Below are 22,050 nucleotides of genomic sequence, written 5' to 3' on the forward strand. Positions count from 1 at the left end.
ACTTTTTATTTTGTTTTGGAGTATAGCCAGTTAGCAATGTTAATCTCTTAGCCAACAGCAAAGAGACTCAGCCATACACACGCACGTATCCTTTCTCTCCCAAACTCCCCTCCCATCCAGGCTGCCACATAACATGAGCAGAGCTCCCTGTGCTACACAGTAGGCCCTTGCTGGTTATCCATCTTAAATACAGCACTGTAGACCTGTCACCCCAAACTCCCTAACTCTCCCCTTTCCCCACTCTTGGCATTTTAACATGCTCTCTGGAGTGGGGTGGTACCGAGTGAGTGTGGCAAGCACACCTGTGGAGTGAAGGGGGAGTGGGTATCCTCCTTCATGCAAGTTCTAGTGAGTGACGAACCGAAGACAATGATGGTGCAGGGAGTCAGTAAAACAGTGTAAGTCGAGGGTAACATCAACATCCCTTCCTTCTTTCTTGACCAGAATCAGAGTCTGACTTCATTCACAAGTCAGTGTTTAATTTGTGCGAACTTAAGGTTTTCTGGGGAAAGAAGTTTCTTGCTTTATTAAACTAATCCATCCCTCCGTCCTCTTTTTTGTAGGAGGATGAACCACTTACTGGTTGATCGATGTTTTCTTCTCTAATCACAGAAGATGTACAAACACCAGCATAGTTTGCAGCTGTGATCTCTTTATCCAGTGAAGTGCTTTGAAAGGCCATAAAAGCTTTCGTACTTTTCATGTAATTCCACTTTTGATTAGAAGCCCCATTGTTATGTGGTTTGTATTTCTGAAAAAAAAGGGAGAGAGAAAAATATGGAGTCAAATAGAAGAATTTATGATTTGTGTACAGCAATCCTAGTCTTCATTGCATAAATTCAGAAAATACAAATAATTACTCAAAAGTCTATGTAGTGATAACTACCCTTGATATTGGATGATTATATTTCATATACACTTGCACTCTGATTTATTAAAAAAATGGAATCAGAAAACACACAAAATTTGATAACTGCAGTAGTTTTTTGGGGTTTTTTTTAAGTTTATATACTATTTGATCTTAGGGTATTTTACTTTATCAGTATTCAGTAGTTAAACATGTAGATTGTTTCTCAAATTTTCTTTACTATAAGCAAAAGAGCAACCGACATTCATAAAATAAATCTTTGTGTAAATCCATAACATTTCGAGAACAAACTCTTGAAGTAGAATTGCTAATAAAGGAACAGGATCATTAAAAATTCATGATGCATAATATAAAAGCTTTATAGTATCAAAATTTTTTCTAGAAAGATTATTCTAGTTTACACTTCAATCAGTATTATATGAAAATGGTCTCTTGACACTCTTGCCAAAGCATTGAAAATGTAATAAATGAAAAATAGTACCTCATTTATATTTTAATTTACATTCACTTGCTACCAAGAAGGTTTTTTAAAAAATATGAGTACACCATATTTTCAGGGTGCTCAGTGGGTAAAAAACCCACCTAAAATGTGGGAGAGGCATGAGACAAGGGTTCAGCCCTTGGGCCAGGAAGATCCCCTGGAGAAGGAACTAGAAGCCCACTCCAGTATTCTTGCCTGGAGAATCCCACTGACAGAGAAGCCTGGTGGGCTACAGTCCACAGGGTTGCAATGAGTAGCACATGACTGATGCAACTGAGCATGCACACACTCTATTTTATGTATTCGAAACAGCGTATTTATCCTAATTATAAAACTTGGTTTGAGCATAAGTTAAAAAATGAGTAGTTTCAATTTTAGGGAATTTAAACCAGTAGATTAGTTCTAACCAAACATATCGACACTTCAAGGAACTTTATAATGAATAATACTTACTTTACCAAAGAGAGATTGATAGTGAAGAGGAAAATAAATGAGTCTTAAGAATTGATTTAATAGGTCAGGCAATAGAGCATCCCTCAGAGGTACACAAAACAAAGGCTATATTTCAAGGAACAGGGAGAGGGTTTAGTAACATTAACCTAACAGGCCTCATTTTTATTATTTTACATGAACATTGATATATTCTTACAAACTGCTTCAAGAAATAAAAATGAAACAGCAAGTAAAGAAAAAACTCTTGAAAGGTAATACAAATTACCTTGAGATCAAACTCATTTCTTATAAAAATGGGAACCTTAGGGGAAAACCTCCATATCTATAATTTTATGAAACTGATTAAGGTACTAAATTGCATCTGCATGAGGTTTTACCTCACTGTCATTCGTGCCAAAGAGGCACCTATCAGGGCAAAATGCGATGTTACATATACAGTATCTCATAGAATAAAATTTTAGACCCCCACAGACTGTAACCCGCCAGGCTCCTCTGCCCATGGAATTTTCCAGGCAAGAATACTGGAGTGGGTTGCCATTTCCTCCTCTAGGGGATCTTCCTGACCCAGGGATCGAACCCATGTCTCTTGCATCTCCTGCATTCGCAGGCAGATTCTTTACCATTTTCAGGCAGATTCCTGAAGCCCTGTCATCGATAGAAGATTTAATTAACCTTTTGTATTTGTTCAGATTTTTTACCACTTGAGTTACAGGGAAGTCATTACTAACAATCTGAAAGTGAAAGTCGCTCAGTCATGTCCAACTCTTTGCAACCCCATGAACTATACAGTCCATGGAATTCTCCAGGCCAGAATACTGGAGTGGGTAGACGATCCCCTTCTCCAGAGGATCTTCCCAATCCAGAGACCAAATCTGCCTGCGATGCAGGAGACCAGGGTTCAGTCCCTGGGTTGGGAAGATCCTCTGGAGAAGGGAATGGCAATCTACTTCAGTATTCTTGCCTGGAGGATTTCATGGACAGAGAAGCCTGGCAGGCTGTCGTTTGTGGGGTCACAAAGAGTCAGACATGACTGAATGACTAACACACACACATTTGTTCAGATTGCTGTATCTCAATTTTGGATTCAGGACCTGCAAAACAAGTTGCCTCATTGCTATTAGAAAATGGCATAAAACAAATTCTATTTGGAGACAATATATTCTGTTCAACAAAAACATGGCAAATACTGTGGAGGACACAGAAAGTAAATGCAGAGAAGGGACACTCCTAAACTTTCTCTCCTCCTGTGCTCAGTCGTCTGTGATTCTTTGCAACCCCATGGACTGTAGCCCACCAGGCTCCTCTGCCCATGGAACAATCCAGGCAAGAATACTGGAGTGGGTTGCCATTTCCTCCTCCAGGGGATCTTCCTGACCCAAGGATTGAACCTGCCTCTCCTGTGTCTCCTACACTGGCAGGCACATTCTTTATCATTCACACCACCTGGGAAGCCCGCCTACCAAGGAAAAACTACATACCCATCCAGGAGTGTCTTTGGTAAGTAAGGATGACAGACAAACATGGGAAAAAATCAACTCCATAGGTCTTTATCCAGAATTCAAAGGAAGGCAGCCTTCTCTGGACTCCAAAGATTGCTTGGCTGCTCTAAATATTTGCAAAATGTTGAAAGTGTATTTCAAATGGGTCTCTTAGTAGAATGAACGTTGATGAGCTCACATCCTCCAGGAAGACTTCTCTGACCATGGTCTTTACTGCCAGTTGCTGGGTGAGAGGGAACTGGCTTATGTTTCCAAATCATTGAGCTTAAAATATGTGCATCAAACAGGCTTCCCAGGTAGCACAGCGGTAAAGAATCCACTTGCCAGTGCAGGGTCACAAGAAACGCAGGTTCGATCCCTAGGTGGGGAAGATCCCATGGAGTAGGAAATGGCAACCCACTCCAGTATTCTTTCCTGGAAAATTCCATGGACAGAGGAGCCTGGCAGGCTACAATCTATGGAGTCACAAAAAGTTGGACACGACTGAACACACACACACAACAGCCATTCGCCTGACTACACCCACTTCTGAGACACTATGAATGCTTTGGGGATAATTTCTCATGCTTGCCGTTGGATTTGATTTAAGTAACTCACATAGCTTCTGACATGCAGCAAGCCCACAGTCACCATCTGTTGGATTAAACTAACTTAAGGGCTACATGAACATGTTCAATTTGAAATCTAGGCAGATTATTGTAAATATTTTAACAATGGCATTCACGATAGGTTTCTATGACCTATCTTTCTCCCAACAAGGAAGCACGGAGCTTTCCTTAAATTTAACTAAATAAAGGGCTGTAATTACTTTCTGAGCCTCTGTATATCTTACCTGAGCAATAACCGGGTAGCCACAGACTTTATCTCTAGCCTTGGTCATAGACACTGCCAGCACGAGATCTGGGTTACTCACCAGGTGAAAAGTCCTTGGGAAAACAGGATTAGGCACATTACAAAGTAGCTTTACCAATTTAGAGCGTCCCCTGTGCTACTTATCTGTGCATTGCTTCTTAGCTCCATAGATTCTCTGTGATAATGGATGTGAAATCTTCTAGGCATTTCTCCCCACCATGAGCATGAAATTAAGTTTTCTTGGTGGAGAGTGCTGGAAGAATAGGGAAGGAGAAAGGGGCTCTCTTGTTCTTTCTGGCTGCTGCCTGGGGTCAGTGTTTGGGAGTGGGGATATCCAGGGATGCTCTGCCAAACCAGGTGCCCAGATGACATGGTCCCTTAAACCCTCACAGCCCTGGCCTGGTGATCATCCGCTTGTGGCCCTCTCGACATGGACACCACGAGCTCCAGGCCTTCTGCAGCACCAGCAACCCCATATCCTTTGCATTGCCATGTGTCCAGCAACAGCTGCACCCCCACGTATGTTTCAGAGGGTTGCTTCCTGCTTACCCAGCAACCACAGACACGATCTGACCAGACAAACTGGCCCATTTCTCAGCCATCCAGTGCACCCATGCTTTTCCAAGTGAGTTCTGAACTCCAGGCTTGGGAGGGACCCAATTCCAAGTTTGTCCTCAACTCCCTCACCCCCAGAGTCCCATATAGAGGGATTATAAAAACTCTGATAGTCATTTATCACAGTTTAATAATTCTTTATGTTAAAGAACCCTATCTAAATTTTCTCTCTCTAGACTGTACCCAGACACTCTCCTCACCTGTTCTGCTGTTGAAAAGGTAATGTTGCAGACAGATTAAGAACATGGATTCTGAAGTCACAATTCCTGAATTTAAATCTTGAATATACCTCAAGATTTGCTCAACAACACTGTGTCTCAAGTTTCCTCATCTGTAAAATCAGATAATGGAGCATACCTCACAGGGCTCTCATCTCGGGGATATAATGGGTTAATGCATAGAAAATACATTGAATATTGTCTGCTTCATGGAACTTAATATGATCTACTATTATTGATGGCTGTGATTTTTTTATAGCCTTCCCTCAAATTCTTCTTTTCTACATGAGTATTTCCTAAAAGTTCAAGATTTATGTTGAATATTTTTAAGTTACATTGGCGTTAAAAATAAAGCCTCCTTGACTGAAAAAACAGACAAAATTATAGAGCTACCCCCCCCCCCCCAGTTCTTTCCCTTATGTCACTTAAAAGCAAAAATAAACCAAACATTCAAGGATATTGTCTGCATAGCAAAAGTCTACTCTTTATGTCTGTCAACATAGTTGCATTACAGACCAGCAGTGGCATTCCTGCTGTGGCAAGTATAGCTAGTCCTGAGTATAAAATTTAATGATGTGGAAGTGGAAGAAAGGGGGAGAAAGTGGGGGTGGAAATCTGTTGTAAAAATACAGTATTTTTACTTTCAAGACTTAAAAGTTGCTAGATATCTAAGTCTCTGAACATAAAACATTCTCATTGTAAAGCATATGACCGACTCACATTGTTGTACAGCAAAAAACCAGCACAACCTTGCAAAGCAATTATATTCCAATGAAAACATGTTTTAATAAATAAAACAGATGAGATAGGAAATACCCCAAACTTAAAAAAAAAAAAAAACAGAATTTGAAACATTGTTTATATTCTTACAAGACTATCACTATTAATCATACAATGTGTTTCTTCCTTCTATTGTTAGTTAATGAAGTGTGATTTTACATCCAAAGTGGGTATTCGATTTTATCAAATACCTTTTTAGCATTTATCAAGTCCGTGCAAGGCGGGAGTGCTGCTGTTCAATATTGTTCATCTCCGTAGCCTCAGCACGTGGCATAGCCCGCATCTTGCGTTTTCACTGGCACTCGATAGTAGTCAAATGAATGAATGATTCTGTATTTCCTGCAACCACTTACTAAGGCGGTGCCTAGATGAGTTACCTAGCTGTCTCTGTTTCTGCTGCCTAGAACAGACGTAGCCACTTCTCGTGTGCTCCAGTTCCATGCTCAGCCATGTCAGTGTTGATTTTTCTTCCTTTTTTGGACAATGGACTGTCACTTGCCCATAGCAGGGGTGCTTACATTCTGCGGGAACTCTGAGCTTATGGATGTCTACATCAAACCCACTATGTGCCAAACAGCAGTGTGAGACATTTGTGTCCCAGCAACATCCAGCATAAGGTACAGCCTCTTCTACTAATCCACGGCACAAGTGTGTACAAACCAACTCAGCCCCTTGAGCTTCAGTTTCCCTAGCTTTAGAACAAGTGAGGAGGATTTTCATCCCTGAGTGTTCTTTCATGTTTCCCTTTAGAGACCAAATGATTCATTCAGATTGTGCCAGGGCTGAAAATGGAAGAGAGATACCAGATTATCTCTAAAGTTGACCTGGCATTTTTTCTGTGTGGCTGGAAACCAAGTAAATGTGTCTCTGGCAATTTCCTCCCTCCTGTCGGTGCCCCTTTGCTCATTTCTTGCTGACTCTCCTGGACCATGTGCTCTTCCAGCTAGGCCTTGTTCTCACAGTCATAATTTCCCTTAAGAGGTTTTGCTGATAATTGCTTAAGACATCAGATTTCCTAGTTGTTTTCTATTTTAAATAGGCCACAATGAAAAAGTAATTCAGGACCCAAAGGACCGAATGAAAGGTAGAAAATTCTAGGCACAGGGATAGCACTTGGTGCCTCCCATCATGCTGGCAAACTACCAGGCCAGTGCTCTATTGGTACAAATTCTGATTGGGCTGTTGCCTCAAAAAGTGCTAATTTACTGCCTGGGAAAAATATGGGTGATCAAGACTATGGTTCACATAAATGGGATCTTCTATAGGTATTGCTACATAGTGTAACCCAGGGTTCTCCAGGCCTCACCAGTTTATCAGAACAAATGGGTTTCAATAACTAATTACAGGGGAAAAAGCAAAAGCAAAATGACAAGGCAAAATGTAGAAGAAAGCTCAGAATTACTGTCACTATACAGATACATTTTCGCCATGGGGCATTTATTCCTCTGAATCATGCCCATACCTAATCAGCAAGACTTCTGCAAAACCTCTCCTGCCCACATGCTTAGATGGTGACCCACGTGTTCATGAGCAAATCCGGTCCCAGTGCTGCTCCCCATTGTGGCTCCACTTCTCTCTGGACTCCACAGTTTCCAACCAGGGATCAATTAATACTACCATCTCCCTCCAATTGTTCCTCTCTTCTACAGTTTGACATGGGGAGGCCTCACTATGACAATGTTGTGGAGTGTTCCGGAAAGTGGAAGGAAATTGAAAGACACCATCTCCTTTTGTATTACATGTGGTTAGATTTTCCAAAGCAGTGATGGAGGGCATAGAGTTACAGGCAAGCTTCTCCTTGTTTTTACTTAAGCAGCCTGTCCTTCCCCTCTTCCTGATTTCCCAACAGCACTGAGAATGGAAACCAAAGCCAGTACAGACACTGAATGAGACTGAGCAGGACTCAGAACTTGTCCTCTCTTTTGATGACCAAGTGTTTCTGAACGAAACATCAAGTGTGGCTGTCTCCTTGGGGTCACTTCTCTCAGCCCCCATGCCTGACAGCTCCAGTTCTTCAGCCATGCTCAGATTCCAATTCTTAAGCTCAAGTAGGATGGCTACCATAATACAGAAAGCCAAGGCAGTAAGATGCAGCTCTAAATTCCAGAAAAGTAGAGATGGGTAGCACTAGCTACATGAGCAAGAATTTGTATCTGTTTAGTTCTTTGCTGAAAGCGCCAGCACCTAAAACACTGCCCTTGATAATCCTTTGCAGCTAAATGAATGAATTCTGGTCCCATACAGAAAGCTATTCACAGGGACAAAAGCCTGCTTCTTAGCTCCCCCGTCGCAAAGACAGCTTAGCTAGGATGAATGGGGCGAAAGAACACACTCACCAGGTCTGTCTACATGTTGGCTTTTCAGCCGTCTCTAAAACAAGGCCACGTGTGTTCCCTGCTGGCGGCTCTGAATCTCAGACCAGGGAGCAGAGGAAGGCTAGTTCCTTTCCTGTCCATGCTGGCCCCTCTGCTGCCGCCTGCTGAAGCGTATACAGTCTCTCTAGCAGCAGCAGTCCCCTAAGCCTTCTGCATCAGACACCCTTCAGAATCCAACAAAAATCATAGCTGTTTCCCAGGAAAAAGAAAAAGTATTGCACAGATATACAAATACATTTTCTGTATGTAGTATTTCAAGAGACTGAAGAGGGCCCTGGAGCCCCCACGATACAACACGAACGATAGACTTGGAAGCAAATCATCTAAAAACCAAGTTGTTCTCTCTCTTGCTAAGGAAACGGTCAAGTATACACAAAACCAGAGAGAAATGTACAAGAAACCACCACAGACTCAACAGTTATCAACATGCTGCTATTCCTGCTTCATCCACTGCCCCTCCCCACTTTAAAAATGTTTGCTTTGCTAGAATATTCTAAAACCAATCTGAGCTTTCAGTTTTATCTGTAAATACTACAATGTACATCCAAGTGACCAGGACTTAAAAAAAAAAAACATAACCATTAAACGATTATGACACCCTACAAAATTAAAGCCTTTTTAATATCACGTGCTACCTAGACTGTTTTAAATTTCTTCTGATTGTCTAGGAAATAACCTTTCCGACAGTGGTAAGCTTCAAGCTAGATCCATACAAGGGCCAGTCACGGCACTCAGTTGATATATTTGATTAGGACAAGAATTCAATCCGATTTCACTGTGTGAATAGAAGCCACATCAGTCAGTTATCTGCTGGAAGTGGTGGAAGGGAGGGAGGGCATACATGTGAGGAGGTACAGGAGACTCTGTTAACGAAAAGTACCTCACAATTTTTAAAATAGGACTTTTTAGAATTCTTACTTGATTTTATGACGTTTTCAAATCATAAAATCAATTAGATTAGCACCTAGTTTTCCCTTGAACTTGGCTCATTAAAACTATGAACCCAATAGTTCAGGCTTCACATTCCTTATCTGAATCCAGAGTGGATGGGTTGCGTGTAGACTACTGAGCACTTACATTTGATTTCACTTTTTCTTCCTTGAGTAGGTTAAGAAAAAAATCATTGGCTACATTAAAAAGAAAATCCAAAGTCCTCAGATATACCCCTGCCTGCTCTGTGGGGACCGTGCTGGATCTCTTTGGCTCCCATTCACCTCTTGATATATTAACGCCCAAATATGATGGGTTTACCTGCTGTCCTCCTTGTGCATCCAGCATTGATGACTATCATCTGCTTTTTTCTCCACCAAAACCACCTCCACTCCTGAGCGCAGGTTGGGGCCTCGCACCCCCAAGACTAGATGAGGTGCAGCATAGCTTATAATTTGCCCATCTCTGTATTCAAACTGCTGGTGGCAAAGTTTCTGCAATTTACTCTGTTTTGGAGAATGGCTGAGATAAAGAAAATCCCATTAGTGGCAGAAAAATGTCCTGTGCTCTCATGTGCTGCAGATTGCAAGTTCTGTTGGCGAGAGACCTGCCGTGAACCAAATTCACTTGTTAATGGGGAAGCATTATCATCAGGAGAGCAGCGAAGCCATTTGCTTTGCATTGTCAAGCTGATGTAAAAAGTAGAATTCTGAGTTTATTTTGTAATAGGAATATATGTTTATCCAAGAGAATATGAGAGATTCATCAGCAAAGAAAAAAAATCATTTTAGATCATTTAAAGAGAAAAAGAAGTAGGAGGCAGAACAGGTCAAATAGAAATCAAAACAGAGAGAAACAGAGGAGTTCTGAACAAATGATGATCATTTCTATCCTCTATCTACAGAATTCCTGGCAAATAGAACCCCATTCCCCAAGCTTTTTCCATCTTCCCTAACAGCTCATAGAATATTATAAACCAAAATGATGATATGCTAACAAGTTAAAAGAATGTCTTACTTAAATATCTCTTAAGGCATTAAACAGACTTAATAAATCTATCAAACATAACAATACATTAGCAATTAATTTATAAATGTCTATTAAGTCTACTTTGTGCATGGACCAATGCTAAGTGTTGAAGAGCTGAAACTGTTTAATTTATGTAAATTGCTGTAATGTTAAGTAAATGCATAAAGATTATGGAATAATAAAAAGTACTATAGATTTCTGTCATTTCATTGGACATTGACCAGAGAAAAAAATAAAATTAAAAGGCAAGAAATTGCATTTTACTAATTTCTTAAAGACATCGGGGGATTTTACATGCTTATTCATGAGTTCATTCACATACTCATTTCACTAAAATACAGGCTCTGTCCTAAGTTCTCAGGAGGCAAAGATGGGTGGGCTTGCCTTTTAAAAGAAAAGACACAAGTGAATTACACAAGAAATTACACAAAAGACACAAGTGAATTACACGAGAAATTACACAAAAAAGACACAAGAAATTACACTATACAGCTAAAGTGAGAAGGTATTTCCCACCTGTACCTGTAAATACTTCAGTCAAAATCAGAAGGAACACAGAAATGTGTTTGTTGATGTAGATAGCAACTAAAAGTAATGTAAATCTTCAGGAATAAAGTGAGTGAACCTAAGACCAGGTAGAAATATTTAACAGAATCCCTTATAATTTTTTACCTGTATTTCTTCTCTGGTTCCATATTTTCAAAGAGCCCGTCTTCCGTTTTCTTTGGAAGACTGTCATTCTCATCAAAGTTATGAGAAGATTCCTGCCAGGCATACCTGAGAAGTGTGTGACAAGCCTTCATTCTGAGATGGGCTCTTGCATGTGAATCTCTATCAAGGTGGAGAAGCAAAGAGAGGTCTGAGAATTGTGATTTATACTCACAGGATGTTCTCTGAGGTGCAGTCTGATTGTATCCTAAAGGATGTCAGTGGATCTGGAAATCATATTTCCATAATGGTTCCTAACATTACAAAGTCACATCCTACTAATACACAGTTTAGAATTTTAATACAAATCTACCAATAAAATTTCTCAATCACATAATAAACAGCATTCATCTCTGTCATATTTACTCAGGAAAAAATGGGGCCATATGTATTATATTGCAAAAATAAGATTAGGACTACTCAATAGTTTTGGAAATTCATAACAAATGTGTAATGAGACTCTTGCCTACTCCATAAATGTGGCATAATTCTGTCTGAAACAGACAGCCTAGATTACTAGGTTTCATAAAATTTACTCATTAGGCAATGTTAAGGAATCTTAATTAACTTTTCCTCTCAGTAGAAAAATCTAGAGAGACTCAAATAGCACCAGCACAAACATGCCAGGTTTTGATAGAGAATAATATACAAAAACACTTAAATAGTCATAGTCTGAATAACTGAGCGGGCCTCCTGGCTTCTTATTTAGATGAAATCGTGAACAGACACATAGCCACCATGCAGATGTGAGTATATCAAGTTCCCAGGCTCAGTTCAGGGTAGAGTTGCTTGCGTGGGATCATGATACAATACGGGACTGCTCTGCTGAAGGCAGGATACATATACAGGCAAAGGAGCTCACATACTTCAATACTCTAAATGTGCATAAGTGTAAATAAAGTTCTCTGGGGGAAGTCGTGGTCGCCAAGGTGCTTGTGGTAATTTGATGTAACTGCAAGCAGTATCAAAGCACCCGTCTCCAGGGACAAGTCCTGCTTTAGAAGAGCAGGCCATAGACTTTTCAAATGTAGCAAAAGTATTACATGCGGATATGAAATCGGTGGGTAACAACTGCCTCATTCAGAACTTCAGCAGGAACAGCTTCTCAAGTAGAAAAATCTCATTAACAGTTAAAGAGAAATACTGCCATCTTGTGTTGAAAATAGAAAATGCAGCTTTCCCACCAACTTCATCTGTTTGATGAAAATAGACCAACAACAAAAATAAAGTCAGTTTTAACACAGTCAGCAAGGTGTAAACAAGATTTTTCCTCCAAGTTGAGATGTTTTATCTTCTAACTAGGGCAGTCTGTATGCTCTTCAGCTTCCAAGCAAATGAAGTACAGTACAGTCAATTTTAGAACAGCCATTAAAACAGACACCTAAACAAACATCTTGCTTTATTGATTCGTTTATGTCCACTAGTTAGAACCGGACATGGAACAACAGACTGGTTCCAAATTGGGAAAGGAGTAGGCCAAGGCTGTACATTGTCACCCTGCTTATTCAACTTATATGCAGAGTACATCATGTGAAATGCCAGGCTGGATGAAGCATAAGCTGGAATCAAGATTTCTGGGAGAAATATCAATAAGCTCAGATATGCAGATGACACCACCCTTATGGCAGAAAAGTGAAGAAGAACTAAAGAGCATCTTGATGAAAGTGAAAGAGGAGAGTGAAAAAGTCTCAAGGGGTTTACATTCTAGTGGGAAGAAGAGAGATAATAGACAAATAAATGAATAAATAAGCAATTTAAGTGTTACAGGTGGGATAAAACAGGAAATTGTGATAGAAATTGGGTAGGGTGAGGTAGGACCTACTTTAGCAATGGAGTCAGAGAAGACTCCTCTGAGAAATGATGCTAGAGTTGGGACTTGGACAATGGGAAGAAGCCAGGCGTGTCAAGACCTGAGGGGAGAACACTCGAGAACAAGTGGAAAGGCTCCAAGGCAAGAACATACATGGCTCATTGAGGAACAGAAAGACACTAGTGTGACAGGCATATACTAAGTGAAGGGAAAGGTTGTACATGAAGACTTAAGAAGTGACCAGGGCCTAGATACAAGGCACTGAAGAAATGAGAAAATTCCTTTCAAACTCCAGGCTCCGAAGGCCTTTTCTTCCACAAAGCATCAATGCAGAGGTTAGTGCCCTCAGAATTTCTTTTCCACTTTGTTTCTTATCATTCTTATTAGAAATCTTTTCACCGAACCAAACTATCAAAAATGTTCCTTCCAGATTTATGCTCTAGCCTCTTGCTTTACAGATGTCCCTCCTTAAATTATTCCCCCTCTTTTTTAAATATGTGAAAATCTCCATATAAACATATGTAAGAAAGTCTAGGGAAATTTTGTGTTTACTTAATATAAGATGATAGGGGTTCGAGTGATCAGAAATGGTTCAAAGAACAAGTGAAAGTTAGCCTGGAAAAGATACAACCCAGATTAATGATAGTGAGTTCCAAATACTTTAAACAGGCGAACTCATAGAATAGAGACATTCTAAATTATTATTTCAACATTAAAATGGGCTGCCTTGTACAATAGTGATCTCCTTGTCAACTAGGAGTATTCATGAAGAGACTGGATTAACAGATCCTGCCTATAACATACAGGGCATCTTTTTTTTTTTTCCTACATCATTTTTTTTTTTTTAACCTGAGGTATAACATATAACACCATATTAGTTTCAGGTGTACAACATAATGATTTGATATTCGTATACATTGTGAAATGATCGCCACAAATACATGTAGTTAACACTCCTCCCTGCAGATAGTTACAGGTTGTTTTTCTTGTAATAACTTTAAGATCTGCTCCCTTAATGACTTTCAAATACACAGCGCAGTATTACTGGGTATAGTCACATGCTTCCGCACTGTTGGTCGAATGGACTCAACCACTTTTAGATTAAGGATTCCAGGCCTTGATGAAATCTATGAACCAGAACAAGAATCTTTGCTCTCAAAGATATCACTTCTTTTTTCTTATTTTCTGTTTATTTTTCCAAAGTACAGTCTAATAACTCAGACGCTAGACGATAACATTCTTTAGAAGAACAACAAGAGGGGATGTTAGGAAAGCCTGTGGCCCATTCCCTAATGATTGAGCAAGATATCATATAAGTCAAATCACTCTCTCTGTGAAAGGCTTTCCTTTCTGGTGGCTTTTTAGTGTCAGGATGTAGGACCAGATGAATTACCCACTAAAATGAGGAAGTTTGATCACTGACATAAAAGTTAATATTCTTATACATGAGGACAGAAACAATCTTTTAAAACAATGGGTAACAATGATGTATAAATTAATTCTCAATTACTACAATGGTAATTGACCAGTTATTTCTGGTTTCATAATTTGGAAACTCATTCCATGATTCCTACATTTATTCAGTAAATGATGACAAAAGTCAGTTTCCCTGGTCTTCGCAGAACACATGTGACAGTTTCTGCCCTTAAGGAATTTCCAAGTTGGTAGTTGTTGGTGAGGGAGAAGGTAAGGATCTGATGAGTACATTGCTAGCACATCACTGTCATGATTGATTTAATGATAAAGAATCCTTCCACCAATGAGGATGGGGCAAGTCAAGGTGGCTCAGTTGGAGAGAAATGAGTATGTGGTCAGGCCTACAGCAGTGCATCAGTGGAGTAGGCCATGTTCAGCTGACAGCTTGCAGCTGCTGAGCTGGAGCTTGGAGCTCACATGGCAGAAAGAAAAAGCATGGAGAGGAGATGGGCATGTGGGCACGAATGAGGGTTAACACAGGCCTGGATGAGGGTCAGAAGGGCTTGAAATTGCAGACTAAACATTGTTTTCTGTGTGCAATAGGTAGCCATTGAAGAACTGTATAAAAGGATTGTGCTTTAGAAAGATGATTGTCCACAGACGAAACTTCAAGGTGAATTGGAAGGAGGAGATTATGGAGATAGAAACCAACCAGATAGCTATACCAGCAATCCAGGATGGTAACTTACATTAACATACATTCAGCTGGAATCTCCAGTAAGGAAGAAACACGATTGTTCCTAAAGTACATGCTGATGGAGACAAAACATGATAAACTCCTCAAATAAATGTCCCCAGTTCTAAGATTCTGGTGTTTTTAAAAATAGTAACATCAAAGGCTTTTTCTGCATCTATTGAGATTATCATATGGTTTTTATCTTTCAATTTGTTAATATGGTGTATCAGACTGATTGATTTGTGTATATTGAAGAATCCTTGCATCCCTGGAATAAACCCAACTTGATCATGGTGTATGAGCTTTTTGATGTGTTGCTGAATTCTGTTAGCTAAAATTTTGTTGAGGATTTTTGCATCTATGTTCATCAGTGATACTGCCTATAGTTTTCTTTTTCTGTGTTGTCTTTGTCTGGTTTTGGTATCAGGGTGATGATGGCCTCATAAAATAGGTTTGGAAGTGTTCCTTCCTCTGCAATTTTTTGAAAGAGTTTTAGAAGGATAGGCATTATCTCTTCTCTAATGTTTGATAGAACTCTCCCATGAAGCCATCTGGTCCTGGGCTTTTGTTTTTTGAGAGATTTTTTATCACAGCTTCAATTTCAGTGCTTGTAATTGGGTTGTTAATAATTTCAGCACTGCTTCATTATTAAAAATCTCCAAAAATGGGCATAGAAGGAACCTACCTCAACTTGGTAAAGGCCATACATGATACACCTACAGCAAACATTATTCTCAATAGTGAAAAACTGAAAGCATTCCCCCTAAGATCAGAAACAAGACAAGGGTGCCCACTTCCCCCACTATTATTCAACATAGTTCTGGAAGTTACAGCAATCAGAGAAGAAAAAGACATAAAAGTAATTCAGATTGGAAAAGAAGAAATAAAGCTCTATTTGCAGATGACATGATACTGTACATAGAAAACCCTAAAGATAGTATTACTTTACTATCTTTAAAATTACTAGAGCTAATCAGTGAACTTAGCAAAGTTGCAGGATACAAAATGAATACACAGAAATCACTTGCATTTTTATATACTAACAATGAAAAATCAGAAAGAGAAATTAAGGAATCAATCCCATTCACCATTGCAACAAAAAGAATTAAATATCTAGGAATAAACTTACATAAGGAGACAAAAGAACTGTACACAGAAAAGTATAAGACACTGATGAAAGAAATCAAAGATGACATAAACAGATGGGAAGATATTCCATGTTCCTGGGTAGGAAGAATCAATATTGTGAAAATGACTATACTACCAAACACAATCTACAGATTCAATGTGATCCCTATCAAATTACCAATGACATTTTTCACAGAACTAGAACAAAAAATTTCACAATTCATATGGAAACACAAAAGACCACGAATAGCCAAAGCAGTCTTGAGAAAGAAGAATGGAGCTGGAGGAATCAACCTTTCCGACTTCAGATCATACTACAAAGCTACAGTCATCAAGACAGTATGGTACTGGCACAAAAACAGAAAGATAGACCAATGGAACAAGATAGAAAGCCCAGAAATAAACCCATGCTCTCTTTGGGTACCTTATATTTGACAAAGGAGGCAAGAATATACAATGGGGCAAAGACAGCCTCTTCAATAAATGGTGTGGGAAAACTGGACAGCTACATGTAAAAGAATGAAATTAGAACACTTCCTAACACCATACACAAAGATAAACTCAAAATGGATTAAAGACCTAAATGTAAGACCGGAAACTATAAAACTCTTAGAGGAAAACATACACAGAACACTCAGTGACATAAATCAAAGAAAGATCCTTTATGACCCACCTCCTAGAGTAATGGCAATAAAAACAAAAGTAAACAAGTGAGACCTGATTAAACTAAAAAGATTTGCACAGCAAAGGAAACTATAAGCAAGGTGAAAAGACAACCCTCAGAATGGGAGAAAATAATAGCATATGAAACTGACAAAGGATTAATTTCCAAAATATACAAGCAGCTAATACAACTCAATACCAGAAAAACAAACAACCTAATCAAAAGTGGGAAAAAGCCCTAAACAGGTATTTCTCCAAAGAAGACATACAGATGGTTAACACATGAATAGATGCTCAACATGGCTCATTGTTAGAGAAATGGAAATCAAAACGACAATGAGATATCACCTTACACCAGTCAGAATGGCCATCATCAAAAAGTTTGCAAACAATAAATGCTGGAGAGGGTGTGGAGAAAAGGGAATGTCCTTGCACTGTTGGTGGGAATGTAAATTGATACAGTTACTATGGAAGACGGCATGGAGATTCCTTAAAATACTAGGAATAAAACCACCATGTGACCCAGCAATCCCACTCCTAGGCATATACCCTGAAGAAACCAATATTGAAAAAGACACATGTATCCCACTGTTCATTGCAGCACAATTTACAATAGCTAGAACATGGAAGCAACCCAGATGTCCATCAATGGATGAATGGATAAAGAAGTTGTGGTACATATACACAATGGAATATCACTCAGCCATAAAAAGGAACGCCTTTGAGTCAGTTCTAATGAGGTGGATGAACCTAGAACCTATGAAGTAAGTCATAAAGAGAAAGATAAATATTGTATTCTAAGGCATATATATGGAATCTAGAAGAATGGTACTAAAGAATTTCCTTACAGGGCAGCAATGGAGAAACAGACATAGAGAATAGACTTATGGACATGGGGAGAGGGGAGAAGAGGGTGAGATGTATGGAAAGAGTAACATGGAAACTTACATTATTAAATGTAAAATAGATAGCCAACGGGAATTTGCTGTGTGGCTAAGAAACTCAAACAGGGACTCTGTATCAACCTAGAGGGGTGGGATGGGGAGAGAGGTGGGAGGGAGGTTCAAAAGAGAGGGGATATATGTATACCCATGGTTGATTCATGTGGAGGTTTGACAGAAAACAACAAAATTCTGTAAATCAATTATCCCTCAATAAAAAAATAAATTAAAAAAAACAGTAGCATCATAACAGAATTATTGAAAGTAGATCATTGTGATGGTTGAGCACTGAAGCTCCAGCTCTATCCTTTTGCCACAAAACTAATTAAATACTAGCTCTTCAAATGCCATTAGTTTCACAAACTTGACGTGGGTTCCCTGCATGGGCTCTGCACTGTTACTGAGCTAATGAGCTAAGTTCAAATATGAACAGGTAACTTTTCTGGCCACACTGATTACTTACAGAATTTCACTGGAAGCATTTTCTGATGTTAAAGCATTTTTTTGCATTTGTTTTTCCTCTGGTTCTATAATTTGCTTCTCTTTTCCAAAAATTGGTTTCCTCACAGCAAGCTTGGCTCCAGACACAATGTCACTTTGGACTTCTAAAACAAGAGCTGAACAAAAATGCACAAATTGCAAGGACGTATTAGTTATCATCTCAGAGCATCAGGATTTTGAAAAAACGTGTTAAAATAAAAATGCAAAACGTTCCAGCTGTTGTGTCTAAGAGAATACATTCTAAGTGTAATTGATAGCTGCCCTTTAAACTAATAAATTGAATTTCACTTAATTTAATTTTTGTAGATTCTTTCCTCTCAAGATATTTTCAGTCAAAAGTGCTAAAAATAGGTCTTTCCAAAAATAAGCTAGCTATTGTAAATTGTAACTATTCAAATGGGTTACATTATCTAGACATACGCCTTTAGATCATTCTCTGGGATCCCAGACACCTCAGTGAAAGTTCCCAATGCCTTGAGAGACACATGCAAAGCATAATATATGGTGTTCAATATATGCAATAAGATACTATTTTAAATTATATTAATGCATTTTCTCTTTTTCCTTTCTATGTATAGGATCTTTGTCCTGGTCCTGGGATATCCTTCAGGGAAGATGGAAGACCATGAGGAAATGAGCAACATTACGAAAGGAAAGCGTAAGTACAAGTACAGTTTTGACATTCAAGCACAAGACTATGGCTATGCAGGTCAGGACGACACTGTCATGATTTAGGATCTTTTTTTTTCCTAAAGGCCTTTAGCTCCCATTTAACTCATCACAGTTTTAATCTCAGAGTTGAGCTGGAGGAACCCTACCATTTCTGGGCCTGAGGGAATCTGTGGTGGAACACAAAGGTAGAAAGCCAGCACTGGGTGTCATGATTTCCTCCCACAGGTGTCTTAGCTAGATGAGGAAACACTGCCCATTGTTCGGGACACGGTGATGAGTTGCCTCTTGAGCTGTCCTCACCCTTTCAATCTATGTGAAGCTGGATCTGGTTTCTGGGAGGTGCAGCCATGACCCAGGATTTACTGACAGCCATGCAGGGGAGCTTTGCAGAAGTGGCTGCCAGCCAGGGGTCAAAAGGTATTGTAGGCAAGGTTTGCAGAGACAGCTACCCAGCCACAACCAGCCTGCAGAGAGCATAGGAGAGGCAGAGGCAGGTAGGAAGCACTACCCCATCCAAAGCATTGTCTGGGCCAGAAGAATGGCACTGTCACCCAGCCATGGACTTCGGCCAGCAGGGCCCAGAAAGCAAGAGATTTGCACCCCCAAGTTCCTTCCTTCCGTCCTAGAGAAGAACTAAAGTGAGAGTCTGGAGACTGGGAAACAGAAAGCCTTCAACAAAGGGCCTATTTAATTAAATGGATGGGACAAATGTAAACCCAACAGTACATTTAAAGTTTTCCTTGTTGGGGGTGTACCTGGGGTTCACAAAGAAGGCCCACTTTGTTAAAGACAAAATAAAGTATGTTTTCTTTGCACATTCAAAGTACAGTGTGAATTAAAATTGCAACTCTGTTAAATATAAAAATTAGCCTAACACTAAATGGTAAGATGCAGGGGTGAAATATAATCTGTTTAAACAAGCAAATTTCTTTTTAAAAAGCCATATCATTAAGGGGTTTTTTTTGGCTGTGTGTATATATATAAAAATATATTTTTATATATATATATAGAGAGAGACAGAGACAGAGAGAGAGAGAGAAGGTAAATAATTCCAAAGCTTACCCTCCATCTTATGCATACTGCAGAAGGTTTGAATTTTAGAAATATCTGATGCTAAGTTCCTTAGGAAGATTTGCTTCTTTTGCTGAGCAATGGACAGGTCAGGATTGATCCAATGTTCACCACATGAAACGTACACCTACCAAAGAAATAAGTCTCTAATCTCGTACAATTGCTTCTGGCAGCATTATTATATCCCAGACTGGAAACAATCAAAATATCCTATAATAAGTGAAATATGGCAAAACAAACTATGGCACCATACTCAGTGATAAATGGAATAATGCTCAGTGATAAAAAGGCACAATCTATTGATAAACGCAACAAAGTTGATGGATCTCTACGGTTTTGTACTAAAAGAAGTACTTCTCCATATATCTTTGCAACTTCCTATGAATCTCTATGAATCTTTAATTAATTCAAAATATTAATAAGAAGTTGTAAAAAAAATAAAGGAGATAAAGGAAAGAAGGAAGGGAGGGATGTGGGGGAAGATTCAGTTCAGTTCAGTTCAGTTGCTCAGTCATGTCTGACTCTTTGCGACCCCATGGACTGTAGCCTGCCATGCTCCTCTATCCATGGGATTCTCCAGGCAAGAATACTGGAGTGGTTTGCCATTTCCTTCTCCAAGGGATCTTCCTGACCTAGGGATCAAAGCCGCGTTTCTTATGTCTTCTGCATTGGCAGGCTGGTTCTTTACCACTTGCACAACCTGGGAATGAATGAATGAATGAAAGTTGCTCAGTTGTGTCCAACCCTTTGCAACTCCATGGACTGTCCATGGAATTCTCCAGGCAAGAATATTGAAGTGGGTTGCCACTGCCTTCTCCAAGGAATCTTTCTGACCCATGGATTAAAGCTGGGTCTCCTGCATGACAGGCAGATTCTTTACCATCTGAGCTACAGGGAGGGCTGAGGTCCAAATCTTGCTCACAGCCTGCTCTTGTAAATAAAGTTTCATTGGAACACAGCTACGCCCACTCATTTGCATATCTGTGACTGCTTTTGTGCTACAGTGGCAGAGTTGATATTTCAATAGATTCCATATTGCCTGTGAATATTAGGAACTGTCAGTTCACAGAAAACTTCACAGAAAACTCCAACAACCACTGGTATGAATGAACTTGTAGTATATGCATCGAACTGTTAATGGACATTTCTAGATGCTGAGATGGTGGATGATACTTTTACTTTTTGCTTATATGTACTTTCTAAATGTCCTTAAATAAACACATATTTCTTTGAAGTGAGAAAAAATAGAGTAATATATTGAGAAAGACTTGGTTAAAAAAAAAAAAAGAAACTCAGTGCTGCCTTTTTTGAGGTCACTCGCTAATCACACATACTTTCTATGTCGACCCAGGGGAAGTTTCCTGAAAAATATCTTCTTTGTGATCAACAAGGTTTTTCTTCTCTCACAGACATACTTAATCATGTGACTGTTCATGTTTCAATCTCCATGAGTCAGTGGCTCAGAACAGTTGGACAGATTCATTTCTAGCAAATGTGCAGGATCTTTTAACAGTCACTCTTGACTCCAACTCATTCTCCTTTCACTCCTGCTCCCTCTGCCCTGGTGGCCCCAGTGACTTCTCTTTAGATTTACTTTTTTGCATTGTATGCTTTGTTGCATCAACCTTAAATTCTTTCCAAAACAACACAGTGAATAAGCATAGCAGCAAAAACAAAAATATTAGAAGGAAACAAACAAGACACTTGGCAGGGATAGAGTTAGGGTTCAAAACACAATCTAGCAAGCTCCAAGAACAGAGGTTCTCCACTCTGCCATGCTGCCTCTAATATTAGTCAATGGTACTTGTGCTTAAAACTCTTTCAAGGGGTCTTGACATTCAGAGCCTGAGTCAAGTTCTAACAATTTGGTACACGCTTGGTTCTCTGGTCAAAGAATTTCAGGCATCCATCATAGTGGGTTTTCTCCTCGAGCTGATACTTCAAATTCTGTAAGTGGGAGAAAAGGCTGGGCAGCTAAAGTCCTTTCACTTCTTAGCATTCTCCAATCAGTCAAATTGTTGTTGTTGTTGTTGAAACGTTTAGTCACTAAGTTGTGTCCAACTCTTTTGTGTCCACGTGGACTGTAGCCCACCAGGCTCCTCCATCCATGGGATTCTCTAGGCAAGAATACTGAAGTGGGTTGTCATTTCCTTCTCCAGGGGATCTTCCAGACCCAGGGATCAAACCCTTGTCTCCTGCATTGGCACACAGAGTCTTTACAAGTGAGCCATCTGGGAAACCCAAGCACTCAAATAGTGTGTGAGAAACTAGACATGAGGTTTTTTTGTTTTTTTGTTTTTTTTT

At 39.5% G+C, this 22,050-nt stretch overlaps 1 protein-coding gene across 5 annotated transcripts in view; it reads right to left on the minus strand.

Annotated features, from left to right (window-relative positions):
- Nucleotides 1-22,050, minus strand: part of DCDC1 (doublecortin domain containing 1) — a 477,553-nt gene that overhangs the window by 40,293 nt on the left and 415,210 nt on the right. For all 5 annotated transcript variants that reach the window (XM_070767614.1, XM_070767612.1, XM_070767611.1 and 2 more), the window contains 6 exons: nucleotides 19,738-19,873; nucleotides 17,966-18,119; nucleotides 10,773-10,931; nucleotides 9,393-9,593; nucleotides 4,134-4,227; nucleotides 581-751 (listed from right to left, as the gene is read on the minus strand). In XM_070767614.1, the coding sequence (XP_070623715.1) occupies nucleotides 581-751; nucleotides 4,134-4,227; nucleotides 9,393-9,593; nucleotides 10,773-10,931; nucleotides 17,966-18,119; nucleotides 19,738-19,873 (915 nt within the window). The remainder of the gene's footprint in view (nucleotides 1-580; nucleotides 752-4,133; nucleotides 4,228-9,392; nucleotides 9,594-10,772; nucleotides 10,932-17,965; nucleotides 18,120-19,737; nucleotides 19,874-22,050) is intronic.

The sequence above is a fragment of the Bos indicus genome, chromosome 15 (genome assembly GCF_029378745.1).
Source record: "Bos indicus isolate NIAB-ARS_2022 breed Sahiwal x Tharparkar chromosome 15, NIAB-ARS_B.indTharparkar_mat_pri_1.0, whole genome shotgun sequence".
NCBI lineage: Eukaryota > Metazoa > Chordata > Mammalia > Artiodactyla > Bovidae > Bos > Bos indicus.